General features: G+C 34.6%; 1 protein-coding gene across 1 annotated transcript in view; it reads right to left on the bottom strand.

Moving 5' to 3' along the window:
- Positions 1–21,916, bottom strand: part of LRRC40 (leucine rich repeat containing 40) — a 40,033-nt gene that overhangs the window by 13,113 nt on the left and 5,004 nt on the right. The window contains exons 3-9 of the mRNA XM_052637912.1: positions 21,279–21,352; positions 19,227–19,356; positions 15,582–15,705; positions 8,837–8,979; positions 6,351–6,523; positions 1,064–1,151; positions 898–943 (exon numbers count right to left, since the gene is read on the bottom strand). Of these exons, the coding sequence (XP_052493872.1) occupies positions 898–943; positions 1,064–1,151; positions 6,351–6,523; positions 8,837–8,979; positions 15,582–15,705; positions 19,227–19,356; positions 21,279–21,352 (778 nt within the window). The remainder of the gene's footprint in view (positions 1–897; positions 944–1,063; positions 1,152–6,350; positions 6,524–8,836; positions 8,980–15,581; positions 15,706–19,226; positions 19,357–21,278; positions 21,353–21,916) is intronic.

Here is a 21,916-nt window from a genome sequence, read left to right as displayed (position 1 = left end):
CTAAAATGAACCCTAATTTCATGGTTAACTGATATTCAACAAAAAAATGCCAAGACCATTCAGTGAGAAAAGCTGACTTTTCAACAAATGGTACACAGAAACTGCATAATCACATGCAAAAGAATGAAAGTGGACCTTTATCTTATAGCATTTATAAAAATTAATTCACAGTGGATCAAAGACATGAATTTAAGAGCAAAAGTATAAATCTCTTAGAAGAAAAAAAGTATAAAATCTTCATAAAATAGGATTTTGCAAAGAAATTTTAGATATGAAACAAAAAGCATTAGCAAAAAAAAAGAAAATGACTTAAAATTTTTTTAAAAAACTTGTGTTTTGAAGGACACTACTGAGAAAATGAAAAGACAACACACAGAAAACATTTCCAAATTATGTATCTGACAAGAGACTTATACCTAGAATACATAAAGAATTCTTACATCAACAATTAAAAAATTAAAAATTGGGCAAAAGAACTCAAGATATTTCACCAAAGGTGTACAAATGGCTAATAAGCACATGATGCTCAACATCATTATTCAAATCTGTTAATATACTTCCCAGTCAACAGAATCCTTATTTTATACAGTAATAGTCAAGTTTTGTTCTTTTACAAAGGTAAAGCATTAGGTGCTGACATAATATTTATTATAATTTCTAACTGGTACCCTATAACACAACTCAGAGATTAAGGACAGAACAGTATTACTGTGAATTTAACAGCGTTTTCATAATTTCAGCATATTTATGGTCTCATGGATTCAGATCAGAACCACATCTACCAGAGGCCATTTCTTCTAAATATTTATACTAAAACTATATGCAAATTTATATACAATTAACACTTCACCACTTTTCACGTTATCTTTCAATATATGGGAGAAAATAGAAGAGTACCTTTAATCTTGCTTCGTAGGTATTTTAAGACTTCTTGGGTTCCTTTCTGAAAAGAGGGGGATAAAAACATATTCACCAGACATACATTGTAGTTTTATATTAATAGATCATGCACATGTTTCAATATCAAGTTTAAAAACAAGAGCTGAATTCTAAATATGCTTACATTTATAATTTCTCTTCGAATGGTTCTCAAAGGATTTCCTTCAAGTGCCAGGAATTTCAAATGAAGTCTTCCCAATGAACAGGGCAGACTATAAAAGATTAAATAGATTTCAAGGAAAACATTAGGGATAAGTATAATTCAACCAAGCAGTTGATTATAAAACAAACAACATATGACAAGCTTTACATCATAAAACAGTGTCAAAGAAAACCCAAGTTAATTTAGGCCTAAAATATTTCCTTTCAAGATAAATGCCAAACATGTTTTAAGTAAGATTTGTTTCAGTACTGTCATATTATGATTATTAGAAAAAGAATGTGAGCTATAAAATATTTCCTAAATTGTAGACAGTACCACTCTTATGGCAGAAAGCGAAGAACTAAAGAGCCTCTTGATGAAAGTGAAAGATGAGAGTGAAAAAACTGGCTTAAAACTCAAAACTCAGAAAACTAAGATCATGGCATCTGGTTCCATCACTTCATGGCAAATAGATGGAGAAACAATGAAAACAGTGACAGACTTCATTTTTCGGGGCTATAAAATCACTGCAGATGGTGACTGTAGCCATGAAATTAAAAGACACTTGCTCCTTGGAAGGAAAGTTATGATCGACCTAGACAGGATTTTAAAAAGCAGAGACATTACTTTGCCAACAAAGGTCCGTCTAGTCAAAGCTATGGTTTTCCCAGTAGTCATGTATGGATGTGAGATTTGGATTATAAAGAAAGCTGAAAGCTGAAGAATTGATGCTTTTGAACTGTGGTGTTGGAGAAGACTCTTGAGAGTCCCTTGGACAGCAAGGAGATCCAACCAGTCCATCCTAAAGGCTATCAGTTCTGAGTGTTCACTGGAACGACTGATGTTGAAGCTGAAACTCCAATACTTTGACCACCTGATATGAAGCTCTGACTGATTAGAAAAGACCCTGATGCTGGGAAAGATTGAAGGCAGAAGGGGATGACAGAGGATGAGATGGTTGGATGGTATCACCACCTCTATGGACATGAGTTTGAGTAAACTCTGGGAGTTGGTGATGGACAGGAAGGCCTGGCATGCTGCAGTCCATGGGGTCGCAAAGAGTTGGACATGACTGAGCGACTGAACTGAACTCAGACAGTGCTAAAAAGTAAATGTTAGCAAATAAAAAAATTCCTAAATGAAAAAAGTCATAAAGAATAATTTGTAATCATATACTTCAGATTTCATTCAAAAAGGAAAGTCATTTATTTTTTTGGTATACAAGATAAAACCTGTTGATATACATAAACATTAAATCTCAAAATTTATTAAGCATCTATAATATACTAGGAATTGTTGTAGGGATATCAAGGTCCTTTCCCTTAAAAACTTTTCAGATGAACAAAAGAAAAGGAGACATAAATGGCTAACCAAAATACAGGAATTATTATATGTTGCTGGTGAGCATGTAAAATAGCACAGCCACTTTGGTAAGTGGGAGTTTTTTCAAACACACATTTACCATACAAGTAAGCAATCCCACTCCTACATATTTACTCAGGAAAAATGAAAATTATGTCCAATAGAGACTTACATGAGTGTTCACAACAGTCAGAAAATTGAGAGCAATCCAAACACCCATCAACTAACTACTGAAGAGATGAAAAAATTGTGGCATATCTGTATAATGGAATAACAGTATAAAAATAAAATGAAATAAAAATGAATAAATTACTAAGACAAAAATCACACAAATGAATCACAGAAGCATTATACTACATGAAAGAAAGCACAAAAACTATATGCTGTGATTTCATTCATATGATACTTAAAAAAAGAAAACTACAGTGACAGAGCTCATCAGTGGTTGCTAGGGGTTGGGTGTATGAAAGGTGGATTGACTGCAAAGGGTATGAAGAGACTTTAGGAAAACAGAAACGTTCATTACTGTGACAGTGAATTACACCAATACCTATAGTTGTCAAAAATCATCAAACTGTCTATTTTATATATATATATATATATATATATATATATATAAAATTAGATAAATGCTAAACAAGTAAAGCTGCTTTCAGACTAGGGAAGTAGAAATTAGAAAAAGGACTAAAGGGAGAAGGAAGTAGCAAAGCCTGGATTTGGACCTAAAAAGAATAGAATTCCATTAGGGAGTCAAGCAGGAAAAGGGCATTTTAAGGTAAAGAAAATGAAGAAAGAAAAAGTCAGCATATTTACAGTTCAATGTAGTCATAAGATACTTGTGGGACCCAAAGATGAAAAAGAGAGAATGATGAAGTCTGACTATGAGATGTACTTGACTATTATGCTAAAAATCCTGGACTTTATCTTACAAGACAGTGATTCCTAATTGTTGGTTAGAAAACCAGATGTATCAAAATCTCTCAGGAACTTTAAAAAACAAAACCAAGGCAATCCTAAGGTCCCACTGCTAAAGATTCTGATTTACTACTGTATCTGCATTTTTCTTCTTAAAACTTTTCTTGTGGTTCTAATACATAGCCATAATTAGGAAAAAGTGCTGTAACAATGGAGAACCATCAGTTTTTTAGTTGAAGAAAAAGCTGATAACTTGTATTTTATAAAAACTACTCTGGTAGCATTGTAAGGAATCAATTTTGTTAAAGGAGATTCTGGAGGGGTACGAAATGAAAAGAATGGTCTTAATGTCTAGGACGGAGAAGGCAATGGCAACCCACTCCAGTACTCTTGCCTGCAAAATCCCATGGATGGAGGAGCCTGGAAGGCTGCAGTCCATGGGGTTGCTGAGGGTTGGACACGACTGAGCGACTTCACTTTCACTTTTCACTTTCATGCATTGGAGAAGGGAATGGCAACCCACTCCAGTGTTCTTGCCTGGAGAATCCCAGGGATGGGGGAGCCTGGAAGGCTGCAGTCCATGGGGTCGCTGAGGGTTGGACACGACTGAGCGACTTCACTTTCACTTTTCACTTTCATGCATTGGAGAAGGAAATGGCAACCCACTCCAGTGTTCTTGCCTGGAGAATCCCAGGGACGGGGCAGCCTGGTGGGCTGCTGTCTATGGGGTCGCACAGAGTCGGACACGACTGAAGTGACTTAGTAGTAGTAGTAGTAATGTCCAGGAAGTATGAGGTTAGATGAAAGTAAAGAAAATATTTACTAGCTTCATTATGTTCTAGGCCCTGTGATACATACACACTTTATATCCAAAGCTCTGGAGAAAGAGAAATATACGTATCAGAAATATTTGTCCTGGTTACTTAAATAGTATTTATCACCATTTTTGTTTTAAATATTTCCTTTCTACTGTTTTTACATATTACTAGTAGCCATAATAAAACTGCTATGGGGAGAAAGGTAACTCCCTGGTGGCTGAGATGGTAAAGAATCTGCCTACAATGCAAAAGACACAGGCAATGTGGGTTCAATCCCTTGGTCAGGAAGATACCCTGGAGAAGGAAACGGCAACCCACTCCAGTATTCCTTGCCTGAAAAATTCCATGGACAGAGAAGATTGGTAGGCTACAGTCCATAAGGTTACAGAGAGTCAGACACAACTGAGTGACTAACATGGGGAAAAACATACATGTCAATATTTATGAGGCAAGCAATTCTTTCATTCATTAATTATAGGTACTTTTAGGAATATCCGTTCACTTACTAATTGTCATAAATAGAAGTGACTGAAAAGAATGGTCACTGTCCAAGTATTCAAATTGATGGTCAAGATGTACCATATGCCATATGTACACTGTGAAAACAATTTAAAGTAGCTACTGAAATAGAAACCAAGAAGAAAGTCTACCTTGCTTAACCTTTTCCCTGTTCATAACAAGACAGGTTTCTGACATCCAAATACAAAACTGCAGACACCTAACTGGATTACTGGTTTATAACCCTAAGTAAGTTTGGGTTTTACTTTTTTATATTATCTGTAAAGTAATTCCATCTCTAAATATTATGGCTTTATAAGCTTTTATGAGTCTTTGTTCACTATCCTCTTCCTCTGTCTCTCCAACACAATCAATTGCTAAATACTACTCAGATTCTAACTCATCACACCTCTCACATCTTTCTTTGTCTTTCCATTCTCATTGTCACTAGTTTAGGTCCTTATTACATGAGAGGAATCTAAAAAGCTGTCAGCACAGTAAACCGGACATAGCAAGTGTGCATTTTCAAGTTAATTATTACATTAATCTCATAGAACTTATTTAGAATTCCTATCTATAAACCCACTCCTATCCAAAGCATTCAATCCACTATTATCAACTTACAAGGTTACAATCAAGTTAATTTTGCTTTTAATCTCCCCATCTCTTAACCAATGAAAACTGACTCTTCATAGGGATTTCAAGGACTTCTTTCACATGGCCTCAGTTTATCTTTCAAGACCTGAATACCTCACTACATGTACCCTACTAAACCTGATCCCTCACTGTCCTCTGAACATATACCTATAATTTATTTTCTAAACTTTTAGAGCTTTGTTTGTAGTTTTCTCCTGCCAAGTCATTCTGACCACCGTACATATGAACTTGAAAACTGTGGTCATCCTTGAAAGACGGATGTCTCAACTAGAGTGAGGCATGCCCCAGTGAGTACATTTTTAAATTCTGTGCTCTAGGCAATTAACCTGCTTCACTCTGGTCTCAGTTCTATAACATCATCTAAAAATTTTACTTCTTACCCAAAGTCTGCCCTGACTTTTCTCAATAAATTGTGATCCCTGTATCATCTTTAAGTCCCCAAAGTATTTCATATCTTTCCCATGGTTTTATAGTCATTTAACAAATTCAACAAATATTTATCAGGCAGCTTCCATGAACCCAGGCACTGACATAGAAGTTAGAGCAGTGAAAAAAAGAGATAAAAACCTACCCATCCTCGAGTTCATGTTCCAGTGGTTTAGAAAGAAAAGAAAGAAAAATAGCACTAAGTCATGTCCGACTCTTACAATCCTATGTACTGTAGCCCGTCCAGGCTCCTCTGTCCATGGGATTCTCCACACAAGAATACTGGAGTGGGTTGCCATTACCTTCTCCAGGCGGATATCCTGAGCCAGGAATTGAACCCAGGTCTCCCGCATCGCAGGCAGATGCTTTACCAACTGAGCTCCGCAGGAGTCACTTGCAAATACAACTGATTCCATTAGTATATTAAGCTTGCTGCCAAGAACAAAATCTAATTACCTTTGTAGGTCTGCACATGACACCTGCTAAATAAACATTTATTGAATTCAACTTATAAAAAAGATCTCTGCATGTTTTAACCTATGAATTATAATCAAATACAGACATGATTTCATATCACTCCTTCTTAAACTTACCTACTAATATCATTGTTGCTTAGATCAAGTCTTTCCAAAGACTGCAGGAGTGTAATTTCATCTGGAACAGATTTTAACTTGTTATCCCGCAGGTCTAGCACAAGGATAGAATTCAGATGCTTAAGATGTTCTGCCCCTAACTTTTCAATCTGGTTTTCTCCTACATGTAATTCCTACAAAAGCAAAGATCAATCATGTGTATTTTTGTATTCAATTTTATACTAGATAATGAAAGCAAAACTGAAATATTAATTTCAAATCACTGAAAAACATGGAAAAAACATAATTTTCTAATAACTAAGTTGCTTAAATTTTTAATTATGTTTAAGCTATTTTACAGTTACAGCAAAAAAGAAAATTTTCAAGAATTTCCTAGTAATTTAAAAATAACTAAAGGCTTAATCCAGCAGAAAGTTCAAAGTTTAAAAAACTAACGTAGAGAAATGATTTAGTAGTTACATTTACAGAACAAAAATACAAATCCAAGAGCTATACTGATGAAAAACTAAAGTTTTAAAACAAATCAGTATATGTTTAAAAAGTTATTTATATTATAATAAATGTTTGTTACTCAAAATTTGTATTCATGATTTATAATAATATATTGTTATAATACATATTGATTTCCCATTAGCAGAATCTAAGATTATCAGATAATTTTATTAAATGATAATTTTATTTATATCATTGTCACCATTTTGTTTAAAGAAACTCAATGTATAGAAGTATACATAAGGGAAAGCAAAGTATGGCAAATTTAAATACAATGTTAATGCATATACTTAATACCAAAAAAAAAAGTAAATAATTTTAAACAGATCTTATGATGAGCTAAATAAGAATTGGCAACTTAAAGAATTAGAAACATATTTTTTCCTGGTATTCCAGGCTTCCTACACTATGGTCCCAATTTACTTTGTTAGCTTCGTCATCTATTAAGTTGGTACAAAACTAATTGTTTTGGATTGTGAATTTTAAATCATTATTTTGCTGTTGTTCAGTTGCTTAGTTGTATCCAACTCATAACCAGGCTCAAACATATTTTTATTAACCAAAACAGGACCATTACAATCAACACATTTTTGCCAATGAAAAAATAAGTTTATTTCTATAGAATAAAAATCTGTGCTTCAGGATTCGATGAACTCTTGGAAAGCATTTTCTGCAGCCCGCTAGTTATGGAAGCGCTTTCCCTGCAAAAAATTTTCGAGATGCTTGAAGAAGTGGTAGTCGGTTGCCAAGAGGTCAGGTCAATATGGCAAATAAGGCAAAACTTCACAGCCCAATTCATTCAACTTTTGAAGTGTTGGTTATATGACGTGCATTCAGGTGCTGTCATGTGGAATTGGGCCCATCTGTTGACCAATGCCAACTGCAGATGCTGCAGCTTTCAGTGCATCTAATCGATTTGCTGAGCATACTTCTCAGATGTAATGGTTTTGCCGGGATTCAGAAAACTGTTGTGGATCAGACAGGCAACAGACCACCAGACAGTGACCATGACCTTTTCTGGTTCAAGTCTGGGTTTGGAAGTGCCCTGGAGCTTCTTCTCGGTCCAACCCCTGAGCTGGTCATTGCTGGCTGTCGTATAAAATACACTTTTGGTCAAAAGTCACAATCTGATCAAGAAATGATTCACTGTTGCATAGAATAAGAGAAGGTACTTCAAAAAGATGATTTTTTTGATTTTCAGTCAGCTCATAAGGCACCCACTTACTGAATCTTTTCACCTTGTCAATTTGCTTCAAATGCCAAACAACTGTAGAATGAATGGTTAACAATGAGTTCTTCAACAACTTCTCATGTAGTTTTAAAATGATCAGCTTTAATGATACTCTCAATTGGTTGTCACCTTCTGATGGCTGGCCACTATGCTCCTCATCTTCAAGGCTCTCATCTCTTTTGCAAAACTTCTTGAACCACCACTGCACTGTACGTTCGGTAGCAGTTCCTGGGCCAAATGCACTGCTGATATTGATGTGGCGAGTTGTTTCTGCTGCTTTCTGATCCATTCTAAACTCAAAAAAATTGCTTAAATTTGCTCTTTGTCTAACATCATTTCTATAGTCTAAAATAATTATAAAATTAACAGCAAGCAATGTCATTAGCAAAGATATAAAGAAATGTACATTAAAATGATATATAATGTAACCATTTATTTAAGAATGTATTCCAATACCAACTGGCAAAGTTCAACAATGCAAAATCACAATTACTTTTGCACCAACCTAATACTACTTCTCAAGTTATAAACTACCCTCTAGATGAAATAGGCAAATTCTTATTTTTAAAACCGATTATTTCTTTTTAAAAAAAAATCTGTTATTAACAATACCATTAATATATTTAATCATAATTCTGAAAGATAAAATTATAAGAAAAAAACCACATAACTAATACATTTTCTCAATGTAAAATAAGTTTAAATTTTCATTTTCATGATTAACTTTCAGAAAATGTATCTTTAATAAACAACTAAATAGTACCTTTAATAGTTTACAAGAAGGAAATTCTGGTAGAAAACGTAATTTATTCCTTCGCAAATATAGCAATTCTAGTGATTCCATGCTGGCCAATTCAGGAGGAATAGTTTCCAAGAGATTTGAATTACAATCCAAATGCTTTAATCCTGTAATACATATTTAGTGAAACACAGAGATACTTTAATAGAGAAAAATATTGGTTTACAATTCTATATATGTTAAAGAATGTTCATGTAATCATGAGGACTCACAAAACTGTGATCTTCTACACTGCTGTAATAATCAAGAATCCTAGAATACCACTGAATTACATAAATGTAAACTAAAACATTTTTACATTTAGTTACAATTAAAGAAAAACAATGATACTAAAGTCAATGTTTAATAACAGTCCAGGTCACCTTTGCAAAGACTTAAAAAAAAAAAAACTCTAGTACTCCCTTAAAGTACTCTAAAATATATAAACTATACTCTAAAATACATAAACTATGAGATTATTTACCTCAGTATCATACATCTTTAAAGAAAAGCTTAAATTATTAAAGACATGAATATACACGCATACTACTCATATGAATGAATGTCAAGTAACTCTGGCCAGTAGTAGCTTCAGTTCAGTTCTGTCAAAAAACCCATGGATTTCTATGTATTCTCTTTTACTCTTTCAACCACTCACAGTGCTTCTCTCCCTGTCTTCTTTCCTTCCTTTTTTTGAATTTTAAGTTAAAGGCTTTTTCTAACAGCTTAGCTCATGCTCTTGATAAGAATGTTCTCACTTGCAGCATCTCTCTTACCTCCTGAATATCTCATAAAAGGCAGGATGGAAAACAAAAACAGAAGAAAAGTAAAGGTCTTCTTTTTCTTAAGACTTTAATAAGCAATTTCTCCCTAATCCATATTGCAGATTCTCCACTTACTGCTGCTGTTGTTGATTTAGTCACTAAGTTGTATCCAACTCTTTTATGACCCCATGGACTGACTGTAGCCCAGCAAGCTCCTCTGTCCATGGGATTTCCCAGGCAAGAATACTGGAGTGGTAGCCATTTCCTTCTCCGGGGGATCTTCCCAACCAGGGATCGAACCCACACCTTCTATGCTATTAGGTGGATGTACTACCACGGAGCCACTAGGGAAAGCCCTCTTCCACTTATATCTTCCACTATTCTCAGCCTTATAGTTTGAATAAGTAATATATATTTTGCAACCATTTTTCATGTACTTTGAGCTTATCAATTTTAACATTAATTCAAGACTGAATTGATATATTTAGACTACTTTCAGTGTTTACAGAAACTAATGGCTTTTCAAAACAAATTTAATAGTACTTCAATTTATAGTATGATAATTTACGTATCATTTGGCTATAGCACTGAGGAAAATGTTATAATCCAATCCACCCTAAATCCAGTAAATTCTATAAAGAAGTTTGTTTTACATCTAGAAACTAGTTTTCACAAGTTTTTGCATTTAAGAGCACTGGTTGAGAATACAAGCAGTATGTAGCAGAAAAAGCAAGAGGGATGAAGTAAGAAGATGAAAACCCTGGCTTTACAATTGGCTGTATAATTTCTACACCTAGGTTCCTGAATCTTTAAAGTGTAAATAATATGCATCCCCATTAACTTACAGAACTATTGTGATGGCAAAATAATATATTTTAAAGCATTCTGAATTACAAAGAACCATGCAAATGTTAGAAACTGTAGAATCTCGGTCGTGAATAGTGGAAAAAACAACTAAATTTCCTACTGGTGATAGCTTAAAAGTATCTTTGTAATGGCTAAAGCACAGAAAATACCTGAGACTAACTATATAGTATATTAGAAAACCTTCTATAAATTTAAAGCATTTTTCTGTTGATTTCAATATCTATTCTTCTCTCTCAATATTTCTACTCAATTAAAAAAACAAAAACAAAAAACACATGCTTCTGGCATACTCATTCCAGGTATCGTATTTTCGGTTCAACTCTATTTTCCAATACCTTTACTGAAAAAATGGCAAAAACAAGCAGAGTTAACTATTGGTATCACAAGTAAAGGCTCCCCTAAAATGTCAATTCAATTCATGGCATTTAATTTATGCATTCCTGTAATAAATGACAAATAACCATTGTGCTGTGCTCAGTCGCTCAATCGTGTCTGGCTCTTTGTAGCCTCATTGACTGTAGCCCGCCAGACTCCTCTGTCCATGGAATTTTCCAGGCAAGAATACTGGAGTAGTGTGCCATTTCCTACTCTAGGGGATCTTCCTGATTCAGAGATTAAACGAACATCTCTTGCAACTTCTGCACTGGTAGGTGGATTCTTTACCACTAGCACCAAATCAAAAGCCCAAATAACCATTATTCTATAGTAAAACAGCAGTGATCATTTGTAATGTATAAAAATATCACTGTTTTATTTTTGCACACCTGAAACTAACAACATTGTTAGTCAATTATATAGTATTTTTAAAAAATACCTAACAGCACAATTTTACAAACTCACCTCTAAATAATCTCTAACAAAGTGTTCGAAATCACATCTATGATTTTCTATAAAAAAGGAAGGTTTAAAAAAAATGAAAGAGCTCACATATGATTAGCAGAAAAAGTAGATAAGGTAAACACTCTACAGTTGACACAGTGATCATCAACTGAGAACTAATAAGAGTTTGCCTTTAGGTGAAAAAGAGTTGATTGATTTTGGACTCAAGAATTCTAACATGAACAAGTATACTTATTTAAATTACTGAAATGTACCTTCTATTTTTTTTATCCTACATATTAGTTCCACAATACTTCAAATGTACTGATTCAATGGTGAACTTTAATAAAATAGAAACACTAAGTTTAACCTTCTTTTAAAAAGGATTAACAATCTGAGCAAAACTAGACTATCTCTTGACTAGACTACCCACGGTCCAAGGTAAGGAGCAGCGGCTGTGCTTTGCTGGAGCGGCTGTAAAGAGATACCCTACGTCCAAGGTAAGAGAAAAACACTGAGAGAGGGCATCAGAGGGCAGACAGACTGAAACCACCATAACAGACAACTAGCCAATCTGATCACACAGGCCACAGCCTTGTCTAACTCAATGAAACTAAGCCATGCCATGTGGGGCCACCCAAGACAGCCGGGTCATGGTGGAGAGGTCTGACAGAATGTGGTCCACTGGAGAAGGGAATGGCAAACCACTTCAGTATTCTTGCCGTGAGAACCTCAAACAGTATGAAAAGGCAAAAAGACAGGACACTGAAAGATGAACTCCCCAGGTCAGTAGGTGCCCAATATGCTACTGGAGATCAGTGGAGAAATAACTCCAGAAAGAATGAAGGGATGGAGCCAAAGCAAAAACAACACCCAGTTGTGGATGGGACTGGTGATAGAAGCAAGCAAGGTTCGATGCTGTAAAGAGCAATACTGCATAGGAACCTGGAATGTTAGGTCCATGAATCAAGGCAAATTGGAATGGTCAAACAGGAGATGACAAGAGTGAACATTGACATTCTGGGAATCAGTGAACTAAGATGGACTAGAATGGGTGAATTTAACTCAGATGACTATTACATCTACTACGGTGGGCAGGAATCCCTTAGAAGATATGGAGTAGCCATCATACTCAACAAAAGAGTCCAAAATGCAGTACTTTGATGCAATCTCAAAAATGACAGAATGATCTCTGTTCGTTTCCAAGGCAAACTACTCAGTATCACAGTAATCCAAGTCTATGCCCTAACCAGTAATGCTGAAGATGCTAAAGTTGAACAGTTCTATAAAGACCTATAAGAACTTCTAGAAGTAATACCCAAAAAAGATGTCCTTTTGATTTTAGGGTACTTAAATGCAAAAGCTAATAGAGTTCTGCCAAGAAACACATTGGTCATAGCAAACACCCTCTTCCAACAACACAAGAGAAGACTCTATACATGGACATCACCAGACGGTCGACACTGAAATCAGACTGATTATACTCTTTGCATCCAAAGATGGAGAAGCTCTATACAGTCAGCAAAAACAAGACCGGGAGCCGACTGTGGCTCAGATCATGAACTCCTTATTGCCAAACTCAGTCTGAAACTGAAAAAAGTGGAGAAAACCACTAGACCATTCAGGTATAACCTAAATCAAATCCTTTATGATTACACAGTGGAAGTGAGAAATAGATTTAAGGGACTAGATCTGATAAACTGCCTGATGAACTATGGATGGAGGTTCGTGACATTGTGCAGGAGACAGGGATCAAGATCATCCCCAAGAAAGAAATGCAAAAAAGCAAAATGGCTGTCTGAGGAGGCCTTACAAAGAGCTGTGAAAAGAAGGGAAGCGAAAAGCAAAGGGAAAAGGAAAAAGATACACCCACTTGAATGCAGAGTTCCAAAGAATAGCAAGGAGAGATAAGAAAGCCTTCCTCAGGGGATCAGTGCAAAGAAATAGAGGAAAACAAAAGAATGGGAAAGACTAGAGATCTCTTCAAGAAAATTAGAGATACCAAGGGAACATTTCATGCAAAGATGGGCTCAACAAAGGACAGAAATGGTATGGACCTAACAGAAGCAGAAGATATTAAGAAGAGGTGGCAAGAATACATGGGAGAACTGTACAAAAAAGATCTTCATAACCAAGGTAATCATGATGGTGTGATCACTCATCTAGAGCCAGACATCCTGGAATGTGAAGTCAAGTGGGCCTTAGAAAGCATCACTATGAACAAAGCTAGTGGAGGTGATGGAATTCCAGTTGAGCTATTTCAAATCCTGGAAGATGATGCTGTGAAAGTGCTTTACTCAATAAGCCAGCAAATTTGGGAAACTCAGCAGTGGCCACAGGACTGGAAAAGATCAGTTTTCATTCCAATCCCAAAGAAAGGCAATGCCAAAAAATGCTCAAAGTACCACACAATTGCACTCATCTCACACGTTAGTAAAGTAATGCTCAAAATTCTCCAAGCCAGGCTTCAGCAATACGTGAACTGTGAGCTTCCAGATGGTTAAGCTGGTTTTAGAAAAGGCAGAGGAACCAGAGATCAAATTGCCAACATCTGCTGGATCATGGAAAAAGCAAGAGAGTTCCGAAAAATATCTACTTCTGCTTTATTGACTATGCCAAAGCCTTTGACTGTGTGGATCACAATAAACTCTGGAAATTCTGAAAGAGATGGGAATACCAGACCACCTAACCTGCCTCCTGGGAAATCTGTATGCAGCTCAGGAAGCAACAGTTAGAACTAGACATGGAACAACAGACTGGTTCCAAACAGGAAACGGAGTACGTCAAGGCTGTATATTGTCACCCTGCTTATTTAACTTATATGCAGAGTACATCATGAGAAACGCTGAACTGGAAGAAACACAAGCTGGAATCAAGATTGCTGGGAGAAATATTAATCACCTCAGATATGCAGATGACACCACCCTTATGGCAGAAAGTGAAGAGGAGCTAAAAAGCCTCTTGATGAAAGTGAAAGAGGAGAGCAAAAAAGTTGGCTGAAAGCTCAACATTCAGAAAACTAAGATCATGGAATCCGGTCCCATCACTTCACAGCAAATAGATGGGGAAACAGTAGAAACAGTGGCTGACTTTATTTTTTGGGAGCTCCAAAATCACTGCAGATGGTGATTGCAGCCATAAAATTAAAAGATACTTACTCCTTGGAAGGAAAGTTATGACCAACCTAGATAGCATATTCAAAAGCAGAGACATTACTTTGCCAACAAAGGTCCATCTAGTCAAGGCTATGGTTTTTCCAGTAGTCATGTATGGATGTGAACATTGGACTGTGAAGAAGGCTGAGCACTGAAGAATTGATGCTTTTGAACTGTGGTGTTGGAGAAGACTCTTGAGCGTCTCTGGGACTGCAAGGAGATCCAACCAGTCCATCCTAAAGGAGATCAGTCTTGGGTGTTCATTGGAAGGACTGATGTTGAAGCTGAAACTCCAATACTTTGGCCATCTGATGCAAAGAGCTGACTCATTGGAAAACACCCTGATTCTGGCAAAAATTGAGGGCAGGAGGAGAAGGGGACGACAGAGGATGAGATGGTTGGATGGCATCACCGACTCGATGGACATGGGTTTGGGTTGACTCCGGGAGTCGGTAATGGACAGGGAAGCCTGGTGTTCTACAGTTCATGGGGTCACAAAGAGTCAGACATGACTAAACTACTGAACTGACTGAGACCATCCCTTGCCGTTATTACTTATGGACCTCAAGGAGGATACAGATATAACATAACCTATCATAGGTGGAATCACCTGGGAGAGGGTCATGACCTCTCAGTGAATATTAAATATGAGAAAGAAGAGACAGCATGCTTTAAACCTTAATCAATTTCTCAGGTATATAATTTTCCCACAATTTATAATCTTACTTTCTTTTTATCTTTTTGATGTGTTAAACTACTGTTTGGTAGTATGGATAGCATAGGACAGGATGGGATGGTTGGATGGCTTCACTGACTCAATGGACATGAGTTTGAGCAAGCTCCGGGACTTGGTGATGGACAGGAAAGCCTGGCGTGCTGCAGTCCATGGGGTCACAAAGAGTCAGATATGACTGAGCGACTGAACTGAACCTTTTTGGTGGTAAATCTTAATGAAGTTGCTAGACAATAATGCCCTGGAGAAAATCTGACTAGTTGTTATTGTTTGCATTTACCACAATAAAATCTATTGTTTTACTTGTCTGTAACTATATAAAAATTTATTTTTCTAAATGTAAGTTACACAAACTTCAAATTTATTCAATTTTTAAAACAGAGAAGATTTACTTTTCATTCCACTTAGCTCTGCTGGCAAACTCTTCAGTTGATTACTGGAAAGATTGAGACGCACCAAGCTGGACAGAGAAGAAAAACTAGCAGGAACAGTTGTAAGACGATTATTTGAAAGATCCTTTAAAAAGAGGAAGACAAAATGAATGAATGAACAAGTAGATAAAAAAATAAATGAAGGATCCCTAAGGGGGGTGTTCAGAATTTTAAGGGCATTACAACATTTAAAAAAACTATTTAGAGTAGATACACTTTCTAAGTCTCATTCACTGACAATTTCACAGATCATCATTCATTGCATCAATATTTTCTGTGAACCTATTACATGTCTAATAATGTAACAGAGAGAAATTAAAATGAATTTATTTCAAAAATATTTTACAGAAACCTTTCTGTTAGTACTAAGTCATGCTGTATGTTGCATTGTGTTTCTAAAAAATCCATTTATTCATCCAGTATTTGCTGAGTATCTACGATACATCAGGCAAAATGTACTATGATACATTTTAATGATACATTAACAATGTCTAACGATACTTCAGTTAAACTGTAATATATAAAGAAAAACGTCTTTACAAAAAAGAAAAATGCTTGAAAGAAAACAAGTGAGGCTGAAAAATATGGCCATTTTCATTTGGGAGGAAAAAATATTCCCTCTTGGTTCTTCTGCTTACCACTGTAAGTCTGCTTTAACTAAGCAGAAAAGTCTACTGTTTAGTTTTCACTCGTTCACTCTACCTAATTAATCCCTATACCTTACTTTTGCATTATAAGTCTTTGCTTTTTCTCTAAATAGTTATGAGAATTTTTTTGCAACTCCTTTTAAAAGACAATGCTTTATATTAGGCATTCTTCTTATGACATTCAAATTAAACCTAAGTATTCCACCAGCTATCACTGAACTATTAGGTAGGGCAACAGTGAATAAGAAAAAAATGACTTAAAGGAACTGTTCTCTGAAGACTATGATTTAGTCTAACATTAAATAACTATAACTCTAAATAAATCAAGAAAATAGAAAAAGGAAAAATGCTATTATACATCAGCATATTTTTTAAACATACTGTTATTATTATAGTAACAACACATAATCTACAACATACAACATAATACTCTACAACTCAAATACTCTAAGGTCTAAGAATGAACAGATTACTAGTAAGTATTTTGTGATATCAGAATTTACTGACACTAAATGGAATGTAGTATTCTGGATTGGATCCTGGAACAAAAAGAAAAGGACATTAGTGAAAACACTGGGAAAATATTATAAAATCTATAGTTTAGTCAGCAATATTGTACCAAAATCAATTTTTTAGTTTTTACAAATATCCCGTGGTTATGTAAAATGTTCACCCATTAAGATGGGTGAAGGGTATACAGACACTCTCTGTACTATCTTTCCAACTTCTCTATAAATTAAAATTATTCTAATATCAAAAGATAAAAATAAAGTTTCTGATAAAGAAGATTAATTCATAAATTCTTAAGAAATTTTAAAGAACTTAAAGTAACAATTACTAATAATTAAACATTAAACTATTGCAGTTAATGATTAAATTGGATACAAAATAAGTATACTGCATATGAATTAATCATTATTTATGTGACACATTTCTTCAATAAATATTTATTTAGCACTGTGCTAAGCAGTTCTATGTAACTTTAAGAAATATTACTAGCTTAAATTCTTGCTCAGAAATAAGACCACCACTGAGCTACCACTAAAGAATAAATGAATATTTTAATGCTACAATCTTTCCTGTTGCCTATGGAGTCTCTGCTGAAATGAATTAGGATTCGAGTTCTAGGATGAGACAGAAAATGAAAGCATGTTGTTTGACAGGACACTGTGGGTTTATATTGATGTGTAACAAGTTGATTTAGAACACTGGAATTCCATACTTTTCTTTCCCTTTTTTTTTTTTTTTTGGTAAAGGCAATTAACTAGTCCCAGGAAGGATCCTTCAGTTATGTAAAATTTTGTTTCATGAAATGTCATGACTCCATTCATAATTTTGTCTTGTTTCAGCTGGTATATACAACTTTCAGAGCTCTTGTATTTGGAAAATTGGAAGGGCCCAGAATTTGAAACAGTATCTTATTTTCACTGTTTTTGTTTTAAACTATAGCTATATAAAGCTTGTGGATTAAACATAATTAATTTCTAAATTAAAAAAAAAGAAATATTCTTAGCTTAAATTATTACATATCTTACACTTTAAATGCTTTAATTTATTGTTGCTCACATTTATGATTTATCTGATAATTAGTCCTTAAGATCATAGTTCTTAACTGAAGCATTCTTTTATTAAGAAAATGAATATCTGGGAACCCAGAACAAAAGTTTATAAGGTTTCCATTAAGCCTTCTACTAGATTCTTTTTTTAATCAATTGCTATCTTTTACCACTAAATTTTATAAGAAAATGTGATGGCTCCCTTCCTTCCCATTCATTTCATCTATCTTTTACTTTTCAAACTTTATTTCCAATCTGATCAGACTGAAAAACAAAGAGATACTAAAGAAATGGTTGAGGAGAGTATAATTTTGATTTCAACCACTAGAGCAGATGGGGGAAAATATCAAGAAAGAAATAAGTAAAAGAAGTAATTTGTCCTTCAATAAAAAATAAACAAGTCTAACACTAATGAGTTTTTCAAAACATGTAATAGTGAACAGAACAAGAATGTACTATTAAATAACTACATGGAGTAGAGATTTATATTGGAACATCTGATCTAATAAAGCTAAAGTCTTTCAGATAGGATAGCTTATAGTAGAGTCTTACTCCTCCTGTGGTAAATGTGGGAGGGAAAGGTGTATACACTTTGAAATCCAATTGTCTGATCTTAAAATCCTGAATTCCTTAATCAGTTGTATGACTTTGGATGTTACTATTTTTAAAATCTATAAAAGGATGAAACTACTTAGCTATATGTAAAGTGCCTATTGTCTGTATTATTCTTAATAATATGACTAAAATAGTATTTGTACTGCTTCATGGTTATCTCTATTTAAGATGTGAAACAGATGGAATGAAAATTTCACCAAGAAATGTGGCCACTTTGGAAAACAGGGAAGAAAAGGCAGGCCCTGAAGGTACTGTCTGGACACTTAGGGAACAGAAGGACCATAAGGGCTTAAGAGGAGGTAACGGGAATCTACAACGAGAAGCCACCTCCATTAGAAGCCCAAGCACCACAACTAGAGAGGAGCCCTCACGCACTGCAACTAGAGGAAGCCTATATGCAGCAACAAAGACCCGTGCAGTCAAAAATATTTAAAAAAAGGGGGGGGGGGTAAATATACACTAAAAACCCCTTTCCTCTATTTTGCTAAATCATAAAAGCCTCTGAATTGCAAAGTCATCATCATCTGGCCCCTTCTAAAACTCTACTCTGAAATTAAAATCTAAGGTAATTTCTATCATAAGAAAAACATAGGAAAAAAGAAGAAAAACAGGAAAATAAATTTGCAATTATTAATTTAGCAATCTAATTGTAATACATAGTTCTGATAATCTAGTCATACAAACAGGCGCCCATGTACTCATGATTGGTATCATATATCCAATTTCTCAGCCAAATGAAAAATCCCTCCAGCCCCAAATTATACAAATATTGCAACATCAAAACTTACTAAATCTTCTAAGTTGGAAAGTTGTTCAAACCCCTCTGGTATGCAAGTGAGTTCATTATGTTGGAGATACAGGCCCTTCAGATTTCTTAGATTTGTAATTTCTTCAGGGAGTATTTTCAGCTTGTTATGGCTATTGATTGATAAAACAAATGCTGAATAATTTGGTGACAACAAAATAAATACTTAACAAGGCATTTCTGCTAATCAACTACCTGGGCTCATTAAAAAAAAGACAAGTAAGGTTACTAATTTTAAGCACTTATCAAACTTTACATCCTAAAATAAAACACCCATTAAAATGACAGTAATGTAATCAAATTGAGTGTTTCAGAGAAATAAAGATTTTGAAGCAAAGATATAATTTGTGAAATTTTGATTGGTTCCTTTTAATCAACTTCATTTTACATGCAACGTGAAAAAATACACTGGACTCTAAATTTTCACACTCTATCAGAGTTTTAAGATTTTGACAAAGATGCATACACACACTACAATGAAGTCACATTTTACATGGGGATTAGGCTTCAATCTAGCACTCAAAACAAAAAGAGCTATTTCTATTTGAGGGTCTAACATATCCAGTTGAATGTGTAATATGCAACTCCAATCTTATTTGTACTGAATCACTGTTTTCAGTTCAGTCCTGCAGAGATTCCAGTTTATTGGTGGAGAAGTCCCAAGTCACTTAGAATAATACATTCCCTGATAATTAAGAGATGATTTAACTTGTTCTTAGATTCATGCCAACTACTTGTTCAGGAACTCTACTCTACTGTCTAGCCATATACAGTTTCTTCACAAATGACAGGCAGGAAAAGGGAAATATAAGCATATAATAATGACTTTAAATTATAATAAAACTAGCTGGAACAAAAATGCCAAAAAATGTTTTCTAAAATATGAACCACCGAAACCCACTAAAAATTGGTTGACATTGTCAGTTACTTAATTGTAATCTTTGCATATCTGACAGGAATCTAGTTGGGCAAAAATATGATTTTTGCTATATATTTCCTTCTTTTCCTCTCTTGCTCTATTCCTCCATCCTAACATTCATACTCTTTAAGTGCTAGAAGCTAAAGCTAAAGCCACCCACAGCTGCTGCACACTCTCTTCTCCTCTCAACCCTGCCCACTCTTCTTTTTGCAGGGCATATCTATGCCTTTGGCTTGCAATGGGAAGAGGTTCTGATGTACAGCTAAACAATATGTATCTTCACTAAGTGTCCTAAACAATTTTGGGTACACATATTTTTGTTAATTTATGGTAATTTTAAGTTTTTCATCAAATAAAGACTGTTATTTGAGGAACTGTTCTCCCTCAAACTAGTTAACTTCAGAAAACTGAGGCTTAATCATGCTATGTTAGACAGATCAATAACCATACCTATTTTATAAGCCACAGCTTTTCAAACAATGTTTAACACTTAAACCCTTTTAATTTTTTCTCCTAAATCAAATCATCCCTAATCCCTTTTCCACAGTGTATATATAACATATAAGGCAGTAATTTGTCTTGAAAGTCTGAATGCAGACTGAAGGGCAAACAGAGGTATCTGGAGTCTCAGCTAGCTGGCTTCCCAAGTACCTATCAAAGAGTACCAGAGGCATACCCATGGAATCTGAGTCCTCAGAAAGGTTTAAAACTACTAATATCAAAAATGTGAAATTTTCCTGACTGATGGAAAAAATCATTTTAATTTCTTCCTACTGTTTAACACATATATATCTTTAGACTATCAAAGTAACATAAAACTTGAGATGTCAACAAAGATTTGGAAAATAACCACTACAAATTATTTCACAAAAAATATAGAGTATTTTTTTAATTGGTCTTAAATTTGTAAAGCCAAAAAATATGTAGGCAATTCTAAAACAAAAAATAAAATAATCGGAGAATTAAAGCTTAAAATTCTTATCCTATTTAATCACTTTCTGAGATAATATAAAATTTTTTTTACATGTTAGAAAAAATGTAAGAAAAAAATTTTTTTGAAGAATATTAGATTTATACCTTTATACACTGAAATACTGAAATAAGTTTAAATATTACCTGACATTAAGTTTCTGAAGATTTTCTAACTCTCTTATAGCAGAAGGAAGGGATGTCAACTGATTATCATGTATCTGAAAGTTATTAAAAAACACAGTCAATATCTTGCTCTTATAAATAACCATAAACTTTGTTATTGCAAAATATTCGCTGGCAATACTCTAATTATTCTAATTCAATAGTACTGTTGGACTACTGCTAATTTGTTCTGAGTATAGAAGAGAAAAAAGAGTTTGAAATTGACCACATTACTGTTCAGAGATCATGAGTGGTAAGACATTAATTTTAAATATTACAGGTAAAAAAAAGGAAACTTCACCTCATTGAGTGGAATTTCAATCTCAAATGAGAGACGAGAGGGTTAGAATGTATAGCCCTCTGTTGGTATGATTATGCCAACATTTACAAAAAATAAATGAGGAGGAAGATTTCTTCTCTCATGTTTTTACAGAATCATATTGTTTTCAAGGTACAAGGAACCTTCAGGAGAACACCGACACCAACTGATTCACTTTACAAATGAAGAAAATAAAAACTTCTCTAGAAATCTGATTACATCCAACTTTTTCAGACAAAAACTGGAAGATTTTTTGGTGATCCTAAGTAAAACAGTGGATTGTGATATAGAAGTCTGTGGA

Source organism: Budorcas taxicolor, chromosome 3, assembly GCF_023091745.1.
Source record: "Budorcas taxicolor isolate Tak-1 chromosome 3, Takin1.1, whole genome shotgun sequence".
NCBI lineage: Eukaryota > Metazoa > Chordata > Mammalia > Artiodactyla > Bovidae > Budorcas > Budorcas taxicolor.
Note: the sequence above shows the minus strand (reverse complement) of the source record. Positions and strands in the feature narration are given on the sequence as shown.